Source organism: Xenopus laevis, chromosome 1L, assembly GCF_017654675.1.
Source record: "Xenopus laevis strain J_2021 chromosome 1L, Xenopus_laevis_v10.1, whole genome shotgun sequence".
NCBI classification, from domain to species: Eukaryota; Metazoa; Chordata; class Amphibia; order Anura; family Pipidae; genus Xenopus; species Xenopus laevis.
Window position 1 is genome coordinate 123,520,010 of NC_054371.1, and position 22,410 is coordinate 123,542,419.

General features: G+C 39.3%; 1 protein-coding gene across 2 annotated transcripts; it reads left to right on the forward strand.

The window, feature by feature from the left end:
* Positions 1-2,021: 2,021 nt before the first annotated feature.
* On the forward strand, positions 2,022-15,063 carry plpp2.L (phospholipid phosphatase 2 L homeolog). Of its 2 annotated transcripts, XM_018257002.2 has the most exons (7): positions 2,081-2,180; positions 5,503-5,656; positions 11,266-11,417; positions 11,813-12,087; positions 12,707-12,764; positions 13,016-13,192; positions 13,569-15,063. In XM_018257002.2, the coding sequence occupies exons 3-7, from the start codon at positions 11,286-11,288 to the stop codon at positions 13,698-13,700; spliced, it is 774 nt and encodes a 257-aa protein (XP_018112491.1). In that variant the 5' UTR covers positions 2,081-2,180; positions 5,503-5,656; positions 11,266-11,285; the 3' UTR covers positions 13,701-15,063. The 2 variants fall into 2 exon arrangements, with proteins under 2 accessions (XP_018112486.1, XP_018112491.1); XM_018256997.2 differs by lacking the exon at positions 5,503-5,656 and having other exon boundaries at positions 2,022-2,180.
* The last annotated feature ends 7,347 nt before the right edge of the window (positions 15,064-22,410 follow it).

Here is a 22,410-nt window from a genome sequence, read left to right on the forward strand (position 1 = left end):
GTCATAAAATTCATAATCTCCCAGCACTCTTGACGACTGCAATTCCCTCTCCGTTAGCTGCTGCATCCATGTTGAATTAAACCAGCAAATATAAAAGCTAAAATGTTTTATAAAGCAATAAAAATCGAAGGTCTGTGACGCAATATGAAGGAAAACCAGCAAAAGATCTGCACAAAACAGTTAGTAGGTCTTCCCAACTTTTTCTTATTTTTAACTATACAATATGTAATGTACAGTAGTTCTTCTCAAAGCTAGTGCTTGTGTCAATGTTTAAATAGAACAATAATACCCAGCATGCAATTGAATTATGTGGTACACTGAAGCTAGAGTCCCATTGCCATACACCCACCTCCACCCTCTCATGCAGTGCCAAGTGTGCCATAATTGCCATTGCTGTCTATGCAAGGACTGACCCCCAGGTGGCTCCCACCATGGCAGCATGCCTGCTTTACTTCTTCAGTACTTAGAGTGAGTTTGATCACTGAAACCAACAAAATACAAATAAAGAAAAAGTGGCATCAGCAAAAGCAGTTTCCTGGCAGGTGATAAAAGCTCAAGTCAGTCAGTGGTCAAGTGTAGCAACCTGCTTGCAATTGGGCTCTATACTCTGATGTCTGTTGTCTCTGTATGTAATGATGATGGGGGCTGGCATGTTTTAATGCAGTTAATTGTTGAACTATATACCCCTCAAGATCAGTATGGATTTCTGTGGGTTGTAGTTCAACACACCCATATCTACATAATGCTTATAGTCATTGAAATTACTTTTCATTCGTATTCTGCAGTGCTCTTACTAGCATGTTTGACTGCATTGTTAATGACATGTCTTGGTAAATGCAATACTCTGAATTCATTATTAGTGTGATCTTACTGACGGTTGTAGTCAATTCAGTATGCTGAGTTTATTTTTATTGAAGTGTTGCTTGTTCTAAGTCCTGTGAAAGCCCTGATAGTTGAAACGGGGCACTGGGGCATTATTCCAGTCTATGGGGGTTGCCACTTGCCTTGCCACGTCTGTTTTTCAGAATGTTTTTTAAATTTTGGAAAGCACCCAATGAACGCTGGATAATGTACTGTAAGCTGCGGCTGGCAGCGCATGTTGAAGTATAACTACAATAAGCTGCATACATTGGACACCCAGGAGAGGGCACATCAGTCATCCTAGTATGCAATACTTATAGAATATTTCAGAGTGGACACTGGACATGGGTAGGGTTGCCACTTGGCCGGTAAAAATTTTGGTTGACCCCAATGTTATTAATAGGGAAAAAAGATAAATATATAGGAAGTCAGGTATCTTTTTTCCCTTTTAATTATATTTATCTTTTTCCCCTATTAATAACATTGGGATCAAGCATCATTTTTACCGACCAGGCTGGCTAGTAAAATACAGTAAAATCTAGGTTTGATAGTGTTAAAAAAAGGTATATTTTCACATATATTTTATTGTGCTATTTTTGGGCTACTTTTTCAATGACTTTTGGCTGGTTTTGTGAATGACTTTGGCTTGTTTTGAAAATGATAAGTGACCTCTGACCCTCCCCTGCTTCTTTTGTTCCTGACCTGGGGGCTGCTGGGTGATGCCAGCCAGAGACTGTGCAACTCATACAGGAAGAAGGGGCCCCTGCCTAGATCAGGGCTTCATTTCTACTATTGTACATACAAGCAACAAACTAGAGTTTACTTGGAGTTTCCAACTCAAAAGTGCAAATACTGCCTTCTGCCTAATTCTCCTTTCGCCCAGCTACACGTGTCCTGTGTCACTCATTGGGAAGCTTACTTTTTATTATGTTGATCGCCAGAGAATAAATACACTGAGCAGATATGCTCCCGAGTTTTTCTTTGTATACCTGAAGCTATGCTGTAATATCTCAGTCTGAAGTCACTGAGTTCCATTTACTGTTCCCTCTTGGCAACAGAAACCAAGTTACTTAGACTTTCCCCACTAAGCTCATCCCTTTGGAAATTATGTTGGGATGGGGAGAGGGTGTGTGTGTTTTCTGTGCTGGCGTCACCAACCGGGTGGGTTCTCTGAGGTGGGAGGAGTTCTGTTGTTAGTGGGGGTGTGGCCTGGAAAGCTGAGTCTGGTCCCGCAGTTCGGACCGGAGCGGGTGGGGGGAGGATGGTGCCTGACCGGAGGAACGTTTATGTAGTGCTGGACGTGCTATGCGTGTCTGTCGGTAAGTTTTCTTTCCTCTCGGTAATCTTGGGATCGATCCCAAACTTAAGTAGTTACTGTATTTGGTTTCTTACTCTGCATTGCCGTCCTGTGACTGCTTTTAGTGTTGTTATAGTTCAGCAAGAGCAAGAGGGCCTGGGCTGTGTATCCCATGTCTCTGCTATACTTAATTGCGCAGATTTGTTCATTACTGTCTGCATTGTGCTTTATTTTTGTTCCTTACTTCTGTCCTATATCCATATGCTGCAGCTTCACCTTCTAGCAGCCCCATGTCTAATGCTTCTCTACGTGTGTCTGCTGCACTGTATTTCCATGCCCTGTATTGCTATGCCCTGTACTTCCATGCCTGTATTGCTATGCCCTGTACTTCCATGCCTGTATTGCTATGCCCTGTATTGCTATGCCCTGGATTGCTATGCCCTGTACTTCCATGCCCTGTACTTCTATGCCCTGTATTGCCCACTCATCACATCTTTCTGCTGTGCCACGGCTTGTGTGCCATTATGCCAAAAGCTCTGTCTTCTTGTAGTTCCTTGTCTTACTGGCTTTACCTCCATGTGTACAGCTCTTACTCTGAGCCTCCCGTTCTGTCTCCTCTCCCCCCTCACAGACTATTGCACCACAGGAGAATTACCCTCACTTTTTGCTGCCCAGCAATTGCCTCTGCTGGAACTTTCTCTAAAGCCCCCCTCTGTGCTGGCCTCCTCTGCTCTCTTGCTTTTTTATCACCTTATTTTCAGGAGAGACTTGAATTCCCCCCAGCTCTGGCCATTGCCTCGGGATCTAGTCGCATAGATATTGACTTGTGTGCTGCTCTTGTGTACACGACATTTGCATATGGAGCCCTGTCTGTTTGTTTTCGGATAAAATACAGCAAAGACTTTGGTTGTGTTCTAAACCAGTCTCGGCCTCAGTGTGCATAGTTAGTCAAAATGTATTTAAGTTTTACTGGCACAAAATATTCTTTATTTAGAAATAGGTAAAATGCTAGTGAATGGTTAGTCAGACTGGAGCTGTGTCTCACACTTTTATGCTGTGGGCTGTCCTGCAGGTCAATTTACTAAAATCTTTATTTTGCTACTGACCTTGGTCTCTCTTGCTTTTGACCAAAGCCAAACAGTAAATGCATACAGTCTACTCCTGTGTGACAGATGGACACACTTATAAAACGCTCACTGCAGTTTCATGGCATAGGCAGAGTTGCTTTGGAAACAAATTCCCTTTTCACGCTAATCACTTCCTTATCTCATGACAGGAAGCAGCTCACGTATTCCTCTTCACCTTTTCTCCATGTGTGTTTGTGCTATAGGTTTGTTTCAATTTAGTATTACAAACACATTTCCACAGTGCTTTACAGAGATGATTACATTCATATCAGTCCCTGCCCCAGTGGAGCTTACAATGTAAGGGATCTGTCACATTCACACTCGCTATGGTCAGTTTGATCAGAAGCCAATTAAACTGGAGATACAGGAAGAACATACAAACTACATATACATGTGCCCAAGCTGGAATCAAACTCATCCCCACCACTGCAAAGCAGAAAAGTGCTACCCACTGCTGCCCAAATTTTAAAGGAAGCCTCCATTATACCTGTTAGGCCTTAGCAATGAAAGGACCAAATCCCATTGACCATGTGACTTAAGACAAGAGGACATTTTTCCTTTTGTTTTTATATGTAAACGTTTTGGGAGGAATTGTGCTCATTTGCGTTTGCATATTAGGGTTCAGATTCAGTTCGCTACAGCTTTTTGTGATGGATTCAGTATTCATGTGGATGTGGATACAGTGCCTCCCTTGGAAATACAACAGAAACTAGGCACATATATGTATCTATATATATATATATATATATATATATATATATATATATATATATATATATATATCTATATCTATCTATCTATCTATCTATCTATCTATCTATCTATCTATATACACACACACACACATACTGGTTGTACTAGAAATTAAATTCATCTTCTATAACCAGCAACTGAACTATGTTTAAAACAGTAATGCTTATTTACTGACACTGGGCAGATATTCTGGGCACATTGTGTAATGGCAATAGCTCCTAGCAACCAATGAGCATTAATTCTGTTTAGCCAGCTGCAGCTAGAACAGTAAAAACAAATATCTGATTGGTTGCTAATGGTTCCTGCAAATTTGCCCAGTGTTAATAAATACATTCTAATGGTAAGCAGCCCATTGCCGTGTATTTGCATCATTGATCATAGGTTATGTATTAAAAGGTGCAACGTTTGCCAGTTCTAGTAGCCAGCGGCAAGTTGCTGATCCCCTTTTTAACAACAAATATCACATTGAGTGCTGTGGGATCAGGCACCTGGGCTGTGTGCCTTTTGTGACATTTGGGGGTTATTCTGAAAGGCCTTGATATGTAGGGCCCTTATGGCTTTTGATCTGCCTCTACTATGACTTGTGCATTATGTCCTACAGTGGTCACTGTGATTTTTCTAGGAGGGAAAACAAAGGTATCAAAATAGCTTGAACTATTGACCTTTTCTTCTCATTATATTGTATGGTAATCATTTGGCCTATGTGATATGGGAATAAGTATTGTAAGCAGTCCAAATTTGATTATGGTACTTTTGTGTAGCTTTTTATAACCTATGATAGGAATCAACTGGCAGAAAATATAGCTCATCTTGACTTTAACACCCTTATAAATGTGTAATTAAAAGGTTAGTTGACCTTTAAAATAAACTTCAAGTTTGATATAGATACTGATACTGGCAAATTACAGTTGCTATTTTTGTGGCTTTGATATTATTTAGCTTTTTTCAAGCAGCTACCCATTTTGAAATGTTGGTAGCTATCTACCCTAGCAACCAAGCAGACGTTGGAATAAGAGACTGAAATATGAACCGGAGAGGACCTGAAATGGAATATAAGTAATTAAAAGTAACAATAGCCATATTTTCTTTCCCTCATAGAGCAATATTTATTTTTTTGCCACAACCAGTGGTCATATAAAAATACAAAATAAAGACCAATAGAAAAGTTTCTAAGAAAAGGACATTGTATAACACAGTAGAAGTTGCCTTATATGCGAACTAGCCCTTTATTGTATAATGGCACATTGCTTGGAATATCTGTGTTTTTATGTTCCCAGTTCTTAATTAGCCAGACTATAATAATCTTGTGCTGTGGTATATTGTGCACACGTTTTCTTCTCACTAATGATTGATATCATTGTAGGCCTGCATGTTTCCACGAACTGGGTACATTGGTGGCTTGCCAAACCTGTTGCAAATCTGTGCGTAATATGCAAATAGATCTTTTTTTTTTTTGCCTTGCAGATTATCTCCTTTGTCTCAAAGATCTCCGTCTCCTGTAGAAACAACTGCCAGTTTAGCTGGTAAAGCACAAAGGTTTCTCTGTTGCTAGAGAAATGCTCTTTGATTGCCATAAGCAATAATGGACAAACGATTATAAATGAAATTAAGTTTAAAGGTGTGTGTCTCATGATAAAGGCATTGCCGTTGTGGTAAAGCTTTGTCCTTTCTCTATAAAGAGAATGAAGAAACTTCAACCCAAATATTCAACTGTTTTCTTCTCTTTATCAAGAAGCATGCTTTTATTTTATGTTTGTTTAGTTAAAGGGATACTGCCATGAGGAAAAAAAGTTTTTTTTCAAAACGCATCAGTTAAGGGCTGGGACACACTGGGCGATTTGGGGAGATTTAGTCGCCTGGCGACTAATCGCCGCGACTTTCCACGACCAATCTTCCCCGAATGCTTCCCCTCTCTCTGCGCCTCGCTAAAATGAAAAATCGCCTGCGCTAATCACACGCGGCGATTCGTTTTCCGAAGTCGCCCGAAGTTTCCTCGTGAGGCAACTTCGGGCGACTTCGGAAAACGAATCGCTGCGTGTGATTAGCGCAGGCGATTTTTCATTTTAGCCAGGCGCAGAGAGAGGGGAAGCATTCGGGGAGAAAAGTCGCTGCGATTAGTCGCCAGGCGACTAAATCTCCCCAAATCGCCCAGTGTGTCCCTACCCTAATGGTGCTTCTCCAGCAGGAATCCATTTCTCAATAGAGCAGATTTTTCTGACATGGGGCTAGACATAATGTCAGTTTTCAAGCTGCCCCCAGTCATATGACTTGTGCTCTGATAAACTTAAGTCCCCAGCAGCCTAACAACAGAACAATGGGAAGGTAACCAGATAGTAGCTCCCTAACACAAGATAACAGCTTCCTAGTATATCTAAGAACAACACTCAATAGTAAAATCCACGTCCTACTGCGACACATTCAGTGACATTGAGTAGGAGAAACTGCCAGAAAGCAGTTCATTCCTAAATTGCTGGCTCTTTCTGAAAGCACATGACCAGACAAAATGACCTGAAATGGCTGCCTACACACCAATATTACAACTAAAAAAAATACTTGCTGGTTCAGGAATGACATTTTATATTGTATAGTGAATTATGTACTGTATAAACAGTGTAATTTAGAAATAAAAAGGACATCATAAAAATCATGACAGAATCCCTTTAATATATGCTTCTATGTAGTATGTATAAATAGCCATGAAAGTTCTTGTGTGCCTCTCCCCAGTAGGGTGTGATATTTGCCATCCTTTCTTTGATTACATTGGGGGAGGGAGGTTTAGCAAGGTACACATTTACCGGTATATAGAAACCTATGCAGCATGCTCCTGACCCAAACTGCCAATATTTGTTTTCGTTACCTTTTTGCCACATGTAATAAAGTGTCGCCGATGGATAACTAAAGAAATATATTCAGAAGCGGAGAGGGAGTTAGTGAAAGGGAAGTGTGAGAATTATAGGGGCAGCTAATTGAATCTGCAGGCATCAGCGACTGTGTTTCCACACCACTTGTTTGTGTATTGTTCAGCAGTAAAAAAATCTCCAGAGGCATTAACTTCAGACTAGTTGCATTGTTTAACATATGATAAGCAACTTAGACTTTAACCTTTCCCTTTCTTTTGCATGGGAAACAGTACAGGTGGCAGCGCACACACTGGAAAGCATTTTGTTTGCTGATAGTCCCTGGGAGGGGGCTAAAGCATTTTTGTACCTGCCCAGCCCCTTCCTCCTTTGGGCATAATCAAATTTGCTCTAATCCAGTTAAGCGGAAGTTGCTTCCATAGCAAAGCATTCTTTAAAATTAACCCTTATGATGGTGTGCCGAACCGGTCTATACTACATTTATTAAATTCAACTCAGGGTGGTGCATGCTGGATGCCTGGCCTCTGCATCAAAGCAGATGTTGCAGAGTCTGAAAGTAAATCTCCCTGCTTTAATCAGTTTTTATTTTTACTGCTGCGACTGAGAGGCCCTATATTACTTCAGTTTGCTGAGACAGTGCTGAAAGCACATAGTTTTCTTTAACAGAATCGCAGATGTAGACAGAAGGAAACATCTACAGTTGAGGGCATCTCGCCATTAATGCATTTAGGACGCTGGCACAGGCCCGAGATGAGCACAACCTTCCCCCTTGGTTCCCTCCCTTGTTTTTCTAGCAAAGTAATAGACATGGTTTTAGAGATCATAGTAAGAAACCTGATCTACAAGATCACCGGGACATCACCCAGGTGTATGCTTCCACCCTTATGAGCAGAGAGGCGTGTCTAAAGGTGTGCCTGTATGCTATATATATATATATATATATATATATATATATAATGTGTATTTTATATTACTGTGTGTGTATATATAAATATATATGTATATATGTATATATATATATATATATATATATATATACACACACACACATACATGTATGTGTACGTAAAGGAATGAAGCAGCACACGATTCTTTGCAAAAGTGTATATTACATATCAAACAATATATATATATATATTTATGTGTGTTTGCACAGAAAATATAATTTGAGTTATCATGGATTAAAGGAAATCACCACAAAGGCACAAACGCAACTTCAGTGTGAAGAAGGAAAAGCTTCTAAAAGCAAAATGACTTCCCTGTTAGTGATTTGCAGGATTTTATCTGTATTTTCTGTTGCTTTAACGGTTATTATAATATGGCGCATGGCTTTTGATTCTCATTTTACCATGGGAACCGCTATCAGCTCATGAACTTTTCCAGGCTCCTTTCAATATTGAGACCTGGGAGAGCTGCCAGACTGCCCTTTAGTAATTGCAGATGCTGGATTGCTAAAATTAGAGATATTTGGTTCAGTGGCGTAACTAGATATTACTGGGCCCCACAGCAAATATTTTTCAGGCCCCCAAAATGTTTAGAGGTTGACTTGTTTCTCCAATATTTATTGAAATTGTATATGAATTAGGGCCTCGTGGGGCCCCTATACCTCCTGGGCCCCCCTGCAGCCGCAGGGTCTGCTTCCTCTATAGTTACGCCCCTGCGGTTCAATGATGGCCCAGAGATCGGTATATATGAATAATGCTGAAACAGACCATATAAAAAGGCATCTGCTTAGTTGCTTGTGCAAAGTTTGGTCTAGCAAATATTTGGCCTGACTTTGTAGTGTTCTGCATTTTCATCCCCATTAATGGCTAAATGACTTTGATTCTCCCTTAAATAGAATTTTTTTTTAATTTTTTTTTTATTGGTTTTCTTTTTCCTTGTTACTTGTTATGAACTAAGCTGGCATGAATCCACAATGGTGTCATAACAAACATATTGCATTTTCTAATTAACCTTAAATGGCAGGTTTACCAATGCCAAAAAATTAGTGTTTTTAGAGTAATGAAAATATCACGTACTGTTTGATCTGTTTGCTTGAAACACTACTATAGTTCATATAAACAAGCTGTTGTGCAGCAATGGCGGAAATTGAAAAAAGGCTATATGGCACAGGATAAATAGCTTATTTATATAAACAATAATAGTGTTTCTGAAGCAAACACCAGTTTTACCAGTGCAGGGCAACACATGTATTATATTTTTATTAATTTTAAACACTTTCATTTTTTTATGTTACTTTTCCTTTAAGTTTAGCTTTTAGAATGGCCTGTTCTTTGCAATCTTTTTTTATTATTTTATTTTTACAAATTTTGAATTATTTGTCTTATTGCTCTTATCAGCTTTCAATAGGGGTCACTGACCCTGGCAGCCAGAAAGCTATTTCTCTAATAAAACTGTTATTTATTTAGTAATTACCTTTCTATTTAGGTCTGCTACTATTCATTTTCAAGTCTTTCGTTATCACCACTGCCTGGTTGCTAGGGTAAACTGGACCCTAGCAAACAGATTGCTGCTGGAATCCCAAACTATTGGGCTTGGTGCTTCACGTTATGGACAAAATTATTTTATCTGGCAAACCCCAATCATTACAGATAACAGATTCCATGCTTCTATAAGCCAGTGCCATAAATACAATTTACCAGGTCCCTCAGCAAAATCTAGCGCCTAGCTCCTCAGTACAAAAAATGGTTTGATTTTGTCCATTCATATATTACATATTTTTATTACTTTGGTTTCTCACCATAGCACAAGGGAGCTTTTTCTTTGCCAGCATATTGCAGCACACAGAACTGCTACCTGACTTTAGCGGGACCAACCTGACTTCACTAGTACAGGCAGTTTTAACCCGGAAAACACTATGGGCCATATTTACTTATGTGCAAATTTTCGCTTTGAAAGACTCCGCCATTCTTTGTGCAACTTCGTCAGACATTATATCATGGCGAATATCGTATTGCGTATTTATTAAAATGCAAAATTTCGTCTTGGCAAGAGAACACTGGCGTACTTTTGCCAGCGATCATTTGTCAGCGAGAGCATGAGCTTCAAATGGTTAAAAAGCGTAAATAACATATATTTAACAGTTACAATTTGTAAACATAATCCCACATTAATATATGAAAAAAACCTGTGTTTTGCCTTTTGGAATACAGGATATGATGTCACTGATAATAATGTTGAGGATGTAGCTTCTTCTTATCAATAGCAATGCAGAACCTGGAAAAATAGAATTTGACGAAAAGGGTGACGGATTGGAAAGGTCACACTTTGATAAATTTGCCAATTAACGATCCTTTGCCTAAGTGAAAATTTGCCTGGTAATACAGCGTCAAACTTCTCTAGTTTTCACTAGTGAATTGTCATATTCGCCTTTCAGCAAATTGCAGATTTCCCTTGGAATTGTCATTTTGGGGAATTTTTGCTTTGCTCTTTAGTAAATTGGCCCCTACGGTGGAAGGTGTGATTCACATGCTTCTCCGCTGATTGCAATATACTGTCAGGTGAAATGCCCATCAGCCATAAGCAGGAGCCATTATCTTCTACTGTTGGTGCCAGCTTTATAAATGGCTGATGTGGTCTTTAGAGAGATGGCATATTCTGTAGTTAAAGTGCTCGTGTCCCTCCAACATTTAAGGGGTGGTTACCCACATGGTTGTTAAGGCATCCAGCAGCTATGTTTTAAGTACATGTTTAAGAAAATACCCTTGCAAGTCAAACAGTTCTGTAAATATTCCCCTATGTTTCTGTTTTTTTGCTTCCCACTCCATAATCATCACTGCCCAAATACCAAAATCCATTGTGGCAGTTAACATTGTCTGTGGACATAGAGAAGGCTGTAAAGTAGGAAACAGCTTAAAGGACCAGTAACATAAAAAAAAGATTAAAAAAAATGTGTTTCTTTTTAAAGAAAAAATAACACCAAGACAGTTTTCACTTTTAATTCGCAAAGCTTTTTTTAAGAAATTACTTACCAATTCTTTGCTTGCTCTGCTCTTCAGAAACGATGACAAGGTGATGATCCATCGTGCGCGCTCGATTTCTCCTCTCTGGCTATCTCCTATGGAAGGCAGGGAGGAGAAATCGAGTGCTGCACAATTGCTGCAATCATCTTATTCTTAGCTCCACTCTGAGCTTCCAGCAGGGCCGTTTGTCAGTAACTTTTATTGTTTGTGTCTTTCAAGAATTTCCTCTTAAGCAGGAATGTAAAAATGAGCTCTATTTTGAGTCCCTAGGAAGCAACATCAAAAGGATGGCAAGCATAGATGCCTTTGTAGATTTCCAAGTGTGTTTAGAGTCATTGTTTTGTTGGAGACAACCCCTGCGTAACCATGTTTGCTACATAACTGCAACTTGTTATATTTTACAGCGTCCTTACCATTTATCATCATGTCATTGGTGAACTCTCCATACAAACGGGGATTTTATTGCAATGATGAATCAATCAGCTACCCATATCGTGAGGACACTATTACTAATGGGCTGATGGCTGGAGTCACGATCTCCTGCACCGTAATCATTGTACGTACTAAGAAGCCTATATAGCTGATATATTACTGAAGTGGAATGGGTTCTAACTGGGAATTGATTGAGGGGTGTGATGTAAAGAAAATTGTGTGTGTGTATATATATATATATATATATATATAGTTAAACCTGCCAAGCAGTACTATTGTGTTGAATAAACTGGTTTATAGGGGCTATATCACACTTGAAGTTACCTTAAACATGACATAAACACCACAGAATTCATTTTCACATCACGGGGGGGGGGAGTTAAATTCAAGTACAGTATGCTTATGTGTCTCAAATGCTACTTTTCTCATCCATATAAATAATATGGGGAGAAGTTTAATAGTGAGCCTGGACCATTTCATGCAAGCTAATGTCATGTTCCTTTTCATGATCCCCCACAGATAACATCTGGTGAGATGTACATGGTATTTTCCAAGAGATTGTACTCACGCTCAGAGTCTAATAATTATATTGCTGCTCTGTACAAAGTTGTGGGGACATATCTTTTTGGGGCTGCTATTAGCCAGTCTTTAACAGATCTCGCAAAGTACATGATTGGCCGCCCCAGACCAAACTTCCTTGCCGTCTGCAACCCTGACTGGTCCACTGTCAATTGCTCGGCATATGTTACAGATTTTACCTGTCGTGGTAATTACGCCAATGTCACAGATTCCAGGTAAGTTAGATGTCTGCTAATTCATGTGCTTTACCCTTCCAGTATTTAGAAAATCTTAGAAACCAAAGTATTCTTCTTTCAAAAAGTGACTAACACAAAAAGTAGCAGTGATTAATATGTATTGACATATAATAAACTATTGCCCTGCACTATGCACATTGTACAATTGAGCCTTCATAAATTGAGAGGGGCACCTGTAAAGTATAGGGAGGTGGGAAAGCTATAAGGCAAAATTTGCATAGTTCCTCTACGCATGGAAAATGTGAGATCAGTCTTAAATATACAGAAAAAGTAGAAGAGCGGCTTAAGTTTCTGTTACAGTTAGTAATGCATGTAACTGCGTTTAGGTTAACTATAGTGGTCTGCGTCACTTTAATACAATTTGCGGCTGTTGCAAATAGAAAATAGACACAGGCCTGGCCCATACTAGGCTAAAACCATCTAGCTGAATTTAGTGCCACGTGATATGGTCCAACCTAACCACTTGAAGGCCCACAAGCCAAAATGTCTGAGGCCATATGGCTGTACAAAATAATTTATCCAGTAATTATTTTTGTTTGTTCATATTAACTTGACATCTTTTTCTTCTTCTGATATATAATAATTGCTGTATTTGCAGGCTCTCCTTTTATTCAGGACACTCATCCTTTGGAATGTACTGCATGTTATTCCTATCTGTAAGTATTCATACTTTCATACTTTATTGCTTGTTTTCATTACCTTTCACTGTTGTTTTCTGTAGCCCCCCCCTTTTAATATTCATAGCCCCTCTGCCCAGTCTCATTCTCTTTTTATATATTTCACCTAATTTTTAGCATCCACCTCTTCTGTGTTGATCCCTACTCACCTCTGTACCATCTACCTGTATCTTAGCATCCGGGTACCACTGCAGTGAGTAGTAACTGTGTTCTGTTTTGCTTCCTCTCAGCTGTATGTTCAGGCTCGATTGTGTGAGAAGTGGGCCCGACTCCTGCGCCCCACCATACAGTTTTTCTTGTTGTCATTTGCTCTTTATGTGGGATACACACGTGTCTCTGATTACAAGCACCACTGGAGTGACGTTCTTGTGGGACTCCTGCAGGGAGCACTTGTGGCTACATTTACCGTAAGTCAGCTTTTCATTAACATTTGTCATTTATCCCTTGCGTCTCATACATTACTCCTATGACTAATTACTTAGAATTGCTTTTCAACTTGTTTGTTTTTCCCTGTCTCTACCTTGTTCTGTCCGGTTTTCACCATTCCATCTTGAACATTTGTAACATCTCAAATATTATACTCCTTGAAGTATTCTATGTACAGTTGAAAGACAGAGTTTGGGGGCAAAGAATTGAAATGACTTTGTAGGGTTAGATGAACTGTATTGATTCATGAGCAGTAACCCAATCCAAATCCACATATGTATTTACCTGCTTCTCATATAATTACTTGTTATATAGACACACTATAACGTTGCCTTAATCCAGTTGTTTTCTTTCCAGGTGCGTTACGTCTCTGATTTCTTTAAGATCAGACCTCCACTTCAATGTACCAAGGACCCTCTTGAGAGCAAGCCAAGTCTACAGCTTAGTGAATCGGACCAGAATCATTTTGGATACCTTGGAGGATCCTGAGACCCTTTTTAAGCTCCATCTATCGCCAAACTGCACCATCCACCTTTTTGAGGCTAGATAAGGCTCATGGTCTCTGCTCGGGCAGCTCATGGACTGAATGAACATGTTTCTACCGGTAGAAAGATGTTCATAGTTTTCAGAACTTGCAAATTAATTTTTATTTTACAGCACAAATTACCAAAGTAATTTTTTTAAACTCTGCTCCTTTTGTCTTGTTGTGAGTGTCCCGCATAGTGACTGTTTGTGAAGAGTGTGACTGAAGGTCTACACATACTGTGTATATGTTCAGATTTTTGTACCGGCTTTGAGTGACTGTGTGCATGAATATTCTTGACTGGATCACACTAGCCAGGATCATAGTGCCAGCCTGTGGTTGGCATTGTTTGGGCCCTTTTGGTAGGAGGAGAGGCCAGTACTTGCATCTTGAGTTGTAAGAATCAATTTGTCCTCCCTGTCCTAATTTTACATGAGAAATGCCCTATTACCACTTTAATTGATTATCTATTTACCTGTTTGTCTGTGTCCTGCTTCCTAACCACTGCTCACCACCTCTTGGTTTTCAGGGGGTTAAAAGGAGATCCTTTTGGAACTACCACATGTGCCTTAATGGGGAGAGTATAGGATGAGCACCTCCCAAAGATTCCTTGTAAATAGTGATTCAAAAGGTTTTGCTGTGTGTGTAAATAACACTCTTGAGTCTGTGTTCAATTAACAGTTTTCTCCTGTGTCGTCTGGCATTCACACAGGATAACCTTTTTTTGTTACCAGCTTTTGCCACAGGTATGGACCTGTCTTCTGATATGTCTTCAATCCAAAATAATGATGTTCAGTAGGCTTCACGTCTTAAAACCCAACACATGACCTGTTCACTTCAAAAATATTTGCAGCCTCCTCTTTAATGGTTTCTTCCTTTTCTGCGGCCATTAATTGGGCCTAGAAAAAAAAAGTAGGTCACCAACTCCATTTTTATTGTATTAGTGACACTAAGGGGCAGATTTATCAAAATGTGAGTTTAGATTTTAATAAATAAAAACTCACCTACGTTCTATTCCATCCTATGGGATTTTTGGAAGCATATTTATCAAATGGTGAGTTCTAACATCTACCCATTGATAAATATGCCTCTTAAAATTCCGTAGGAAAGAATAGAACATGGGTGAGTTTTTATTAATTAATATCTAAACTCACATTTTGATAAATCTGCCCCTAAGAGAATCTTTTCTAGAAAATATGTGCCAACACACAGACCTTAGAGGAACTTGTCTAAATACATCTTCTGTAATTAATGCTTTTTTATTGAATAATATAAGAATAAACTGCAGTGGCAGTGGGGGGAATACAGAACCCACTTCCATGACTCTCACTAAATGTCTGTTTGTATTTACTGAGTTTGTTTCTGTGTACATTTGTGTAGCAGAAAGTTAAGTTACTTTTAACCTTGCAGTTATTGACAAACTCATTCCAGTTGCGATTTTTTTTTTAGCCTTCTAAATATTTAAAGCACCTAAAATGGGTCCTGCATCCCAAAACACAATTTTGTATCATGAAATGTCAGTGATATGTTAGAGCATCCCCCCCCCCAGGACAGTAATAACTTACCTGATACCCTGGGCCAGAGATAACTGCACTGACCTGGGGCACGAGGATAGTGAGCAATCCTTTTCCTTCATGTGGGTGCGTAGTAAAGTTTGTGCCGACCCCTGGATCTTGAAGAAAGAAGGGAGGAAGAGGATTGCTTGCTTGCAACAGCCCATGACTGGTGCAATTTAAAATCCGGCATCCCCCTCGCTCAGATTGGAGCTATCCTTCTCCTTTAAAGGACATGTAAAGCCTGCATTTTCCTACCATGTATATAAGTTTGGCATATCTTCCCCACCTAAGCCACATAATTTGTACTACATATACCCCCTCCATTTGCCAGAGCCATCACATTTTCCTAGAACAAATAGCAGCTTTCACCGGCGGCCATTTTCCCTATGACACTCATGAAAAAATACCACTGCAGCACCTCTTTGTTGCAAAAAGTGGAAATTTAATTTATTAGGTCAGACAACCAGGTTTTCTTGTATGGCTATGCAAACCCCTGGCAATGGTCTCTGGGCTGCTTTGCACCCAACTCACAAGATTAAATAAGGTGATTGAAGTTCATTCAATATCCACTACTGGGGATTTTCCCTCTCACGACTCATCAGTAACATTGACATCTGCAAACAGGACAGGTATGCTGTAAAGATCATGCAATGTAGAATGCAGGTTTACACATACTTTAATGAAAGGTATTGCTGGGGTTGAGCACTGTAATGGTTAAGCTGAGCTCAGGAGAGGTGGTTAGGAGAAAAAATAGGATCAGACAGCTAGAGTTTCTATGGGAACTAGCAATGCTATATCTTCATTGGTTGTGTTTGGTAATCTGAGCTGAGAAGAACTGAGCATGCTCATTAGACATAGTAAATTCCTGAGGGAGGAGGCAGAGTGGGTTAGAAGAGGAAAATGATTTCTAAGTGATTAAGGGATGCTGCAGCCTTACATACCATAACAACCATAGAGGCAAATAAGCTGTTCACTTATTAAATTTGTGTGTGGGGGGTACATGTTCTTTAAAGTTATTGCTATTGTTGCAATTAAAAGTAGTGTTTGTTGACCCCATCATGTATCCTGATACTGACTTTAGAAACAATGAAACAGAAGTTGGTTCATTTCAGCTGGCTACTGATCAATCTATTAGGGGTCAGATCCAACAATGATAAAATATAATATATATATTATATAAATAGCTAGAGATTGATTGCCTTGAATAATTACAAATTGCCTTGAGTAATTACAAACCATTTAAAACCACTGAGATTATGTTTTGTGTATTTCAAGATTACTTAGAAATATGTAAAAAAAATTTAAAAAAAAACGGGTTTTGGGCGGAGGACCCCTTAAATTTCCAGCTTCTTCAAAAAGAAAAAGTAAAAACATTAATGATTCTTTTGTATTCATCAGGGTAGTGAAGTGGGGAGGTGTTCCTTTCTGAGTAATAGGAATGCTGCCCACCCTGAATCTCTGGTTCTTGTTGAAGCACATACCTGGCTTTTTTTCTTAAATCGTCTACTGGGGCTTTTACAAAGCAGGGCTGTCCTCCCCATTCATCCCAACGCCCTCATGTATTTATTAGGTTTTCAAATGTAAGGGTAAAAACAACCCTAGTATTCATGTGACAGGTGGAAAGAACAAAAGTAGGTCTTTTTATGCAGTTGCTGGCTATGAGTGCACTGTAATTCCTAAAACAGGTGTGTAGTTTCAGTTCCATGCCAAAAACACAGCGCCCTCAGGCCTTTGTCACACAAAAAATTTTTGCAGCAGGCAGTTGGAGAAAAAAAATGGTTAAAAGTAAAAAAAAAAATGGAATTTTAGACATTTTCTAGATGTCACATTACATTAAATCACGTCTTTCTAACCTGTCTTTTTACTGATTTATATCAGTGTAATTGTCTGCTCCAACATAACCCAGCTCATATGATGTTTAAACCATTGGATCACATTTATAGGGGCTTAGGTATAACTCTTTAAAGGAGAATTCAACCCCTTTTATTAAATACCCCTACCCTAATTAGACCAATCTCCTCCCAGCCTACCTGGTACCCCGGGCAAATGCCCCCAACTTTTTACTTACCCCTCCGTGCAGATTCTGTCCTCGGGAGTTCACGGGCGCCATCTTCTTCCCCTGGGAATACCTGGACAGTGGCAGGAGGCTCAGCCTGAAGGTCATTGGGTGAGACTTGGGAAGACAACTCAATCTAAAAAAAAAAATCTGACAACCACTGATAAATAGACAACTTAAATTACTTTAGGTAAATTTAGCTCATAAGACTTAAACCTACTGGTGCAAGCCCTGTTGCTATTTTGGTTGTACAGCATAGATACATATCTGCTATTATACTTGTTATAAAGGGTTTAATTTCTGATATCAGTATCTCTTTAAAAAGTAAAGACATTTAAGTTGCTGATTCTCACAAGGTGCTTAAAATAAATTACTAGTCTACCAAGAAGCCTCTCCCTTTCAACAGCTGCTGCCTTTGTTAAGGATAAAAAGCTACTCATTATACAGAGGGCTAGTAATTCCCTTTAAATGTATTGGGCAGGTCAGGTGAAAGAGTAAAAATATTGGTGTTGTAGGCAGGCCATGGGCAAAGGCTAAACCAAGGTCATAAATTTTGGACTGTCCCACGTAGTGCTGATTTGATGCATTTATTATGTTTCCTAAGTTGTTTTTCTGTGAGGTTGATATTTATAGATCTGCCCCAAGGTTTACCCTAGTAAACCATACATTTTTGGAAATACTGTAAAACCACTATTTTATGTTTTTCAGGGGACCAGGAAAAAATTATGTAATATCCAGGAAAAATTTTAAATCAGGGAAATGTGTTAAAGTAACTTTTTCTTCAAGTACTGAAAGGATATAAGCACAGGAGTCTGTTTACTTTGAGTTACAATATTTACAGTGTTAATAACAAGAGTTAAGCAGTGCAGTGTTAATGTTACACTATGAACAAGGCCTCTCTGTCAGTCACATACACAACCTAAAGCAATAAGTGATTGGTGTAGGACTGTATAAGTGGCAGACTAATTGGAATTGACCATTTACAGACAGAGCCATGGCAAAATATACATCTGGTTAGGGTTTTAAACCTCTTTTTTTCACAAATGAAATATATATTGGGTACATCAGGACAAAATTTTGATGTAAAATCTGGGAATCATTACTTGAAATCAGGGAATTGCACCCATTGAAATGCATTATAAATCAGTGCGACAACAAGTTAAAAATAAAAATGCGGGGAAACTTAAAATCAGGGTACTTAAAATCGAGGTTTCACTTAACATAAATATGTATTTGTACTACCAAACTGAAATTCTTTGAAAGTTACATTTTAATAAAAATGTCAGAATTTTTTGAAAAATCACTTCCAAGCTTCCACTTTGCAGCATCTTATCTCCCACATGTCTTTAGTTACAAAAATAAAATATCCTAAATATGGATGCCAAATATGCAAAGATTTACCTACGTATGGAAAATGTAGAGGCCCCAGAATGAAACTAACCCACATGCTCTTATCTAAATTGTCATCTAGTACTAGATATCCATTTACACGAACAGCCAGGCAATGCATTGAATTACATACTGGAAGATATAGGAAAGGGTCTGAACGGAGATGTAAGTGTTAAAATATGTAATAACAAAATCTGATTTGTGGTTGACATTTGCAGTGATATCTGCAACCAGACTACCTAGTCCTAGTGCATGCTCTCCATTTTACCTTACTTACTATATATGGTTCAGACAACTCTTTTAGCCTGTCAGAATCTACCCAGTGGGACTGAACCTTGAAAGGGGTTTTAAACCAAAAATAGTAAAAATCAAAAGTAAGAAATGTAATTCTAACTAGGGATGGGTGAATTTTTTCACCTTGTTTCGCTGTGGAAAAAAGACGTGTGTCAAACAAATTTCGCTGCAAGTCAATACTTTTTTGACGCCCATAGACTTTAACGGGCGTCAGCGACATTTCACTGGTGGCAAATTATTGGCGAAACAAAACGGGTCTTGGTTGCAGGTAGCTGACTTTCAATGCATTGAGTCTGAACCAGCATTGCATATAGGGGTTTCAATGCAGCTATCATTTTTATACAACAGACACGTTTTATTGAATTGGAAAGTTGCTCAGAATTACATTTTCTTTCATTTTATTTTTTGGGTTTTCATCCCCTTTAACATTTCTTTAGAGAGGTGGGTTAAATGATCCTGTTTGCCTGGGGCTTCTGATATGTTCTCACAGAGGGTGGGACAGATAGACATCCTGAAAAGAGAACAGATGAACCTGCACCCCTCCCCTCTAATGTGCCTCCCTTCCACATTGTGGAGACGGGAAAAGAGCTTTGCCGGAGAGGATGTTACTCAGGCTGAAAGCATCCACACACTGGCAGAGTGCCGGGGACAGGGAAATGAAGGGAAAGCTGGACAGAGAGAAGAGGACTTAGAAATGAAGGATTGAAAGGGAAAGGATATATAGGGAAAAGTGGATGAAGGAATGGTAATAAGAGGAGGGAACTGATATGGGAGAGGAAGCTTGGTATGCTGGGAGGAGGAGAAACAAAACAGAAGGAAGAAGGGGAGAGCTGGGGCTGTCCTGAGAAAAGGGGGAGAGATGATCTGCCTGGAGTGTGAGGTAGAGATGGAAATATGTGATGGAGAATGAGGAAGAGAATGTAGTGAAACCATAAATCTAAATTGCTAGGAGTGACTGGAAAATAGGGCTTTGAACTGACAGACTGAACACCGTGGTATTATTAATTATTGGGTTGGAGAATTGCATGTGATTCTAAATGTTGCAAGTTTGGTGGTTAAATGTGCAGGCTGGTAGTGCTGGATATAAGGTGAAATTAGCAAACTGGCTGCTGTGTTTTCTAAGGTATCTGAAAAAATATCTTTTTTTCTTGTCAGGTAAAGCGAAGCTGGGGAGTGAGTGTTAAAAAGGGTGTATATAAGATAGGAATAGTACTATGTTAGTGGATTTGTTGGTGCGCGGTAATGTGTGTCTTGTCACATGTATGCAGTCTCGGGACAAGCTTTCTATGGAGCAAGGCCCTATATTGCTTACCTGCCAGGGGGCCCGATTATTAACCCATTGGTCACTTAGATCACCTGGGTTGAATTCAGGCTTGTGAGTAGCCAGTGAGCAGGGATGGAAAATAGCTTACCTCTGGTAACTTTAAGAGCCAAATTGAAATATGAATCTTGTACAGGGAGCGCAATATTTGGCCCAACCTTGAGGGGGGCGAAAGGCCCTGCCCCAATTACAAGAAAATTACCTGTACATGCATGAGCATATAGGGCCAGAGGTCAGGGAGCTAAGGCCACAGCGCACAAGCTTCTAGGAATGGTGTGGGTCTGGGTTGGTGGGGCCCCAGGGCCCACTGGTCTTTTTCTCAGTGTCCCACTGACTCAGTTGACCGTGTATACTGTACAAGCAGGGCATACAACAAACTCTCTGATGCTTTATCCAATAGTATTTTTATCCAAGGAATTCATCTCATCTGGGTTGATGATGGGTATTTTTTTCTTGTGCCAAATGTATTGATGTCAGTGGGCATACTTCTTGTGTTTTTTTCTCTGGATGAAAGAAATTCGATTTTTTTTTTTCCTCTGGTGAAAGAAACGAATGGCAAAAATCCAAGCACAGATTAGCAAAAAATGTTGGCGCTTGTGAAACCTCATTGTTACTGAAATTAGTAAGTATGAAGTTGATTCAGATACTGGTCCATTTGTCCTCTTCGAGTCAAGAAGATTATTTCCTCCCCCCCCCCCTGGCTCTTTCCCTTACTCTTGATCAGAAACCCCTAACTTTTTCTATTGTGAGCCACATTCAAAACGAAAAAGAGTTGGGGAGCAACACAAGCATGAAACATGTTATTAGAAGGAACCAATAGAGATGTTATTGGCTATTTGTTAGCCCCTATGTGAAATGGCAGCCTACAAGATTATCTGTTTGTCAGTATACTAGGATTTTATGCAACTACAATGAGCCTGCAAGCAAGGAATCGAAAATAAAGCAACTGCTTTGAGGCCACTGAAAGCAGCATCCAAAGGGTTGGTGGGCAATATGTTGCTCCTGAGCCATTGGTTGGGGATCACTGCTCTAGATCAACTAGCAGTTAGGCACGTTTTACATTGGCAAAAATATTGATAGACACATCTTTTTTCCAACTTCGACTACTATCAGGTTTATTCACAATACCTATATTCACCAAATTCACAAGTATTTTCACTAATAGTACAGGTATAGGATCTATCATGCAGAATGCTCCAAAATACGGCAGTGCCTTTTTCAAAAGAGGATGGAATAAACAAATGCTATTATTTATTTGCTATGACATTATGTAACACCAGAAATCCCTGTTAAGCATTCTAGATAATAGATCCGATACTTTTCCTCCAGAAAATGTGAAGAAAAAAAAACAGTTTGCTTCCAACCCCATTTTAAATCATAGTGTACTGCTGAACCTAAGGACGAAGCAACCGGCCACATTCAACATCTATTGCTATTGTTTCTTTTATATGATGGAAAACGCAGAGCAAAGAAAATGTCTAGTAATGTCTAGTTCGCTGAGACATGACCTTATTCCTGGTGATGATCCCTGAGTCATATTTTGGCCATGGGGATTTTATGTTCTAGCTGAAGTGCCGTGTCTATTAAAACATGTTTACAAAAATTGGGACTTGATCACCAATCATGAACCCAAAATGAATACAATTTAATAAGTAATCAAAACATATCAATAAATAAAAGGCAATATTTATTCACAACCATGCTGTAATCCACATTTAAAATCAATTAAAAGCATGAGGTATTGCATGTGAGAGAAGCCATTTTGCCTTAGGTCCTCTGTACTGTTGTTTGTTGTGCACAACACAGATACTCAGAGAGGGGCCCCGTCTCCCACAGGCAACACCGTGCCTTTATTAAAACATGCAGTAACTACTGGTCCTATACATATAGTCGGAATGGCCGTGGGTTATAATGGAGATTTACTGTTTGAAAAACTATTCTTTGATTACATTCCAAGATTTAATTTCCCATTGAAGACCTGTGGTCATTGCCTTTAAATGGTGCATTAGACACAAAGAATGCTGGACAGACAATTGGAAAATAAAAGGGATCGATTTATC

Bases quoted from the DNA above. Each gene is read 5' to 3' on its own strand.
- plpp2.L (XM_018256997.2), top strand. From the start codon at position 2,123: ATGGTGCCTGACCGGAGGAACGTTTATGTAGTGCTGGACGTGCTATGC. The intron at 11,418-11,812 runs GTACGTACTAAG...GATCCCCCACAG, and splicing joins TCTCCTGCACCGTAATCATT to ATAACATCTGGTGAGATGTA. The intron at 12,088-12,706 runs GTAAGTTAGATG...CTGTATTTGCAG, and splicing joins GCCAATGTCACAGATTCCAG to GCTCTCCTTTTATTCAGGAC.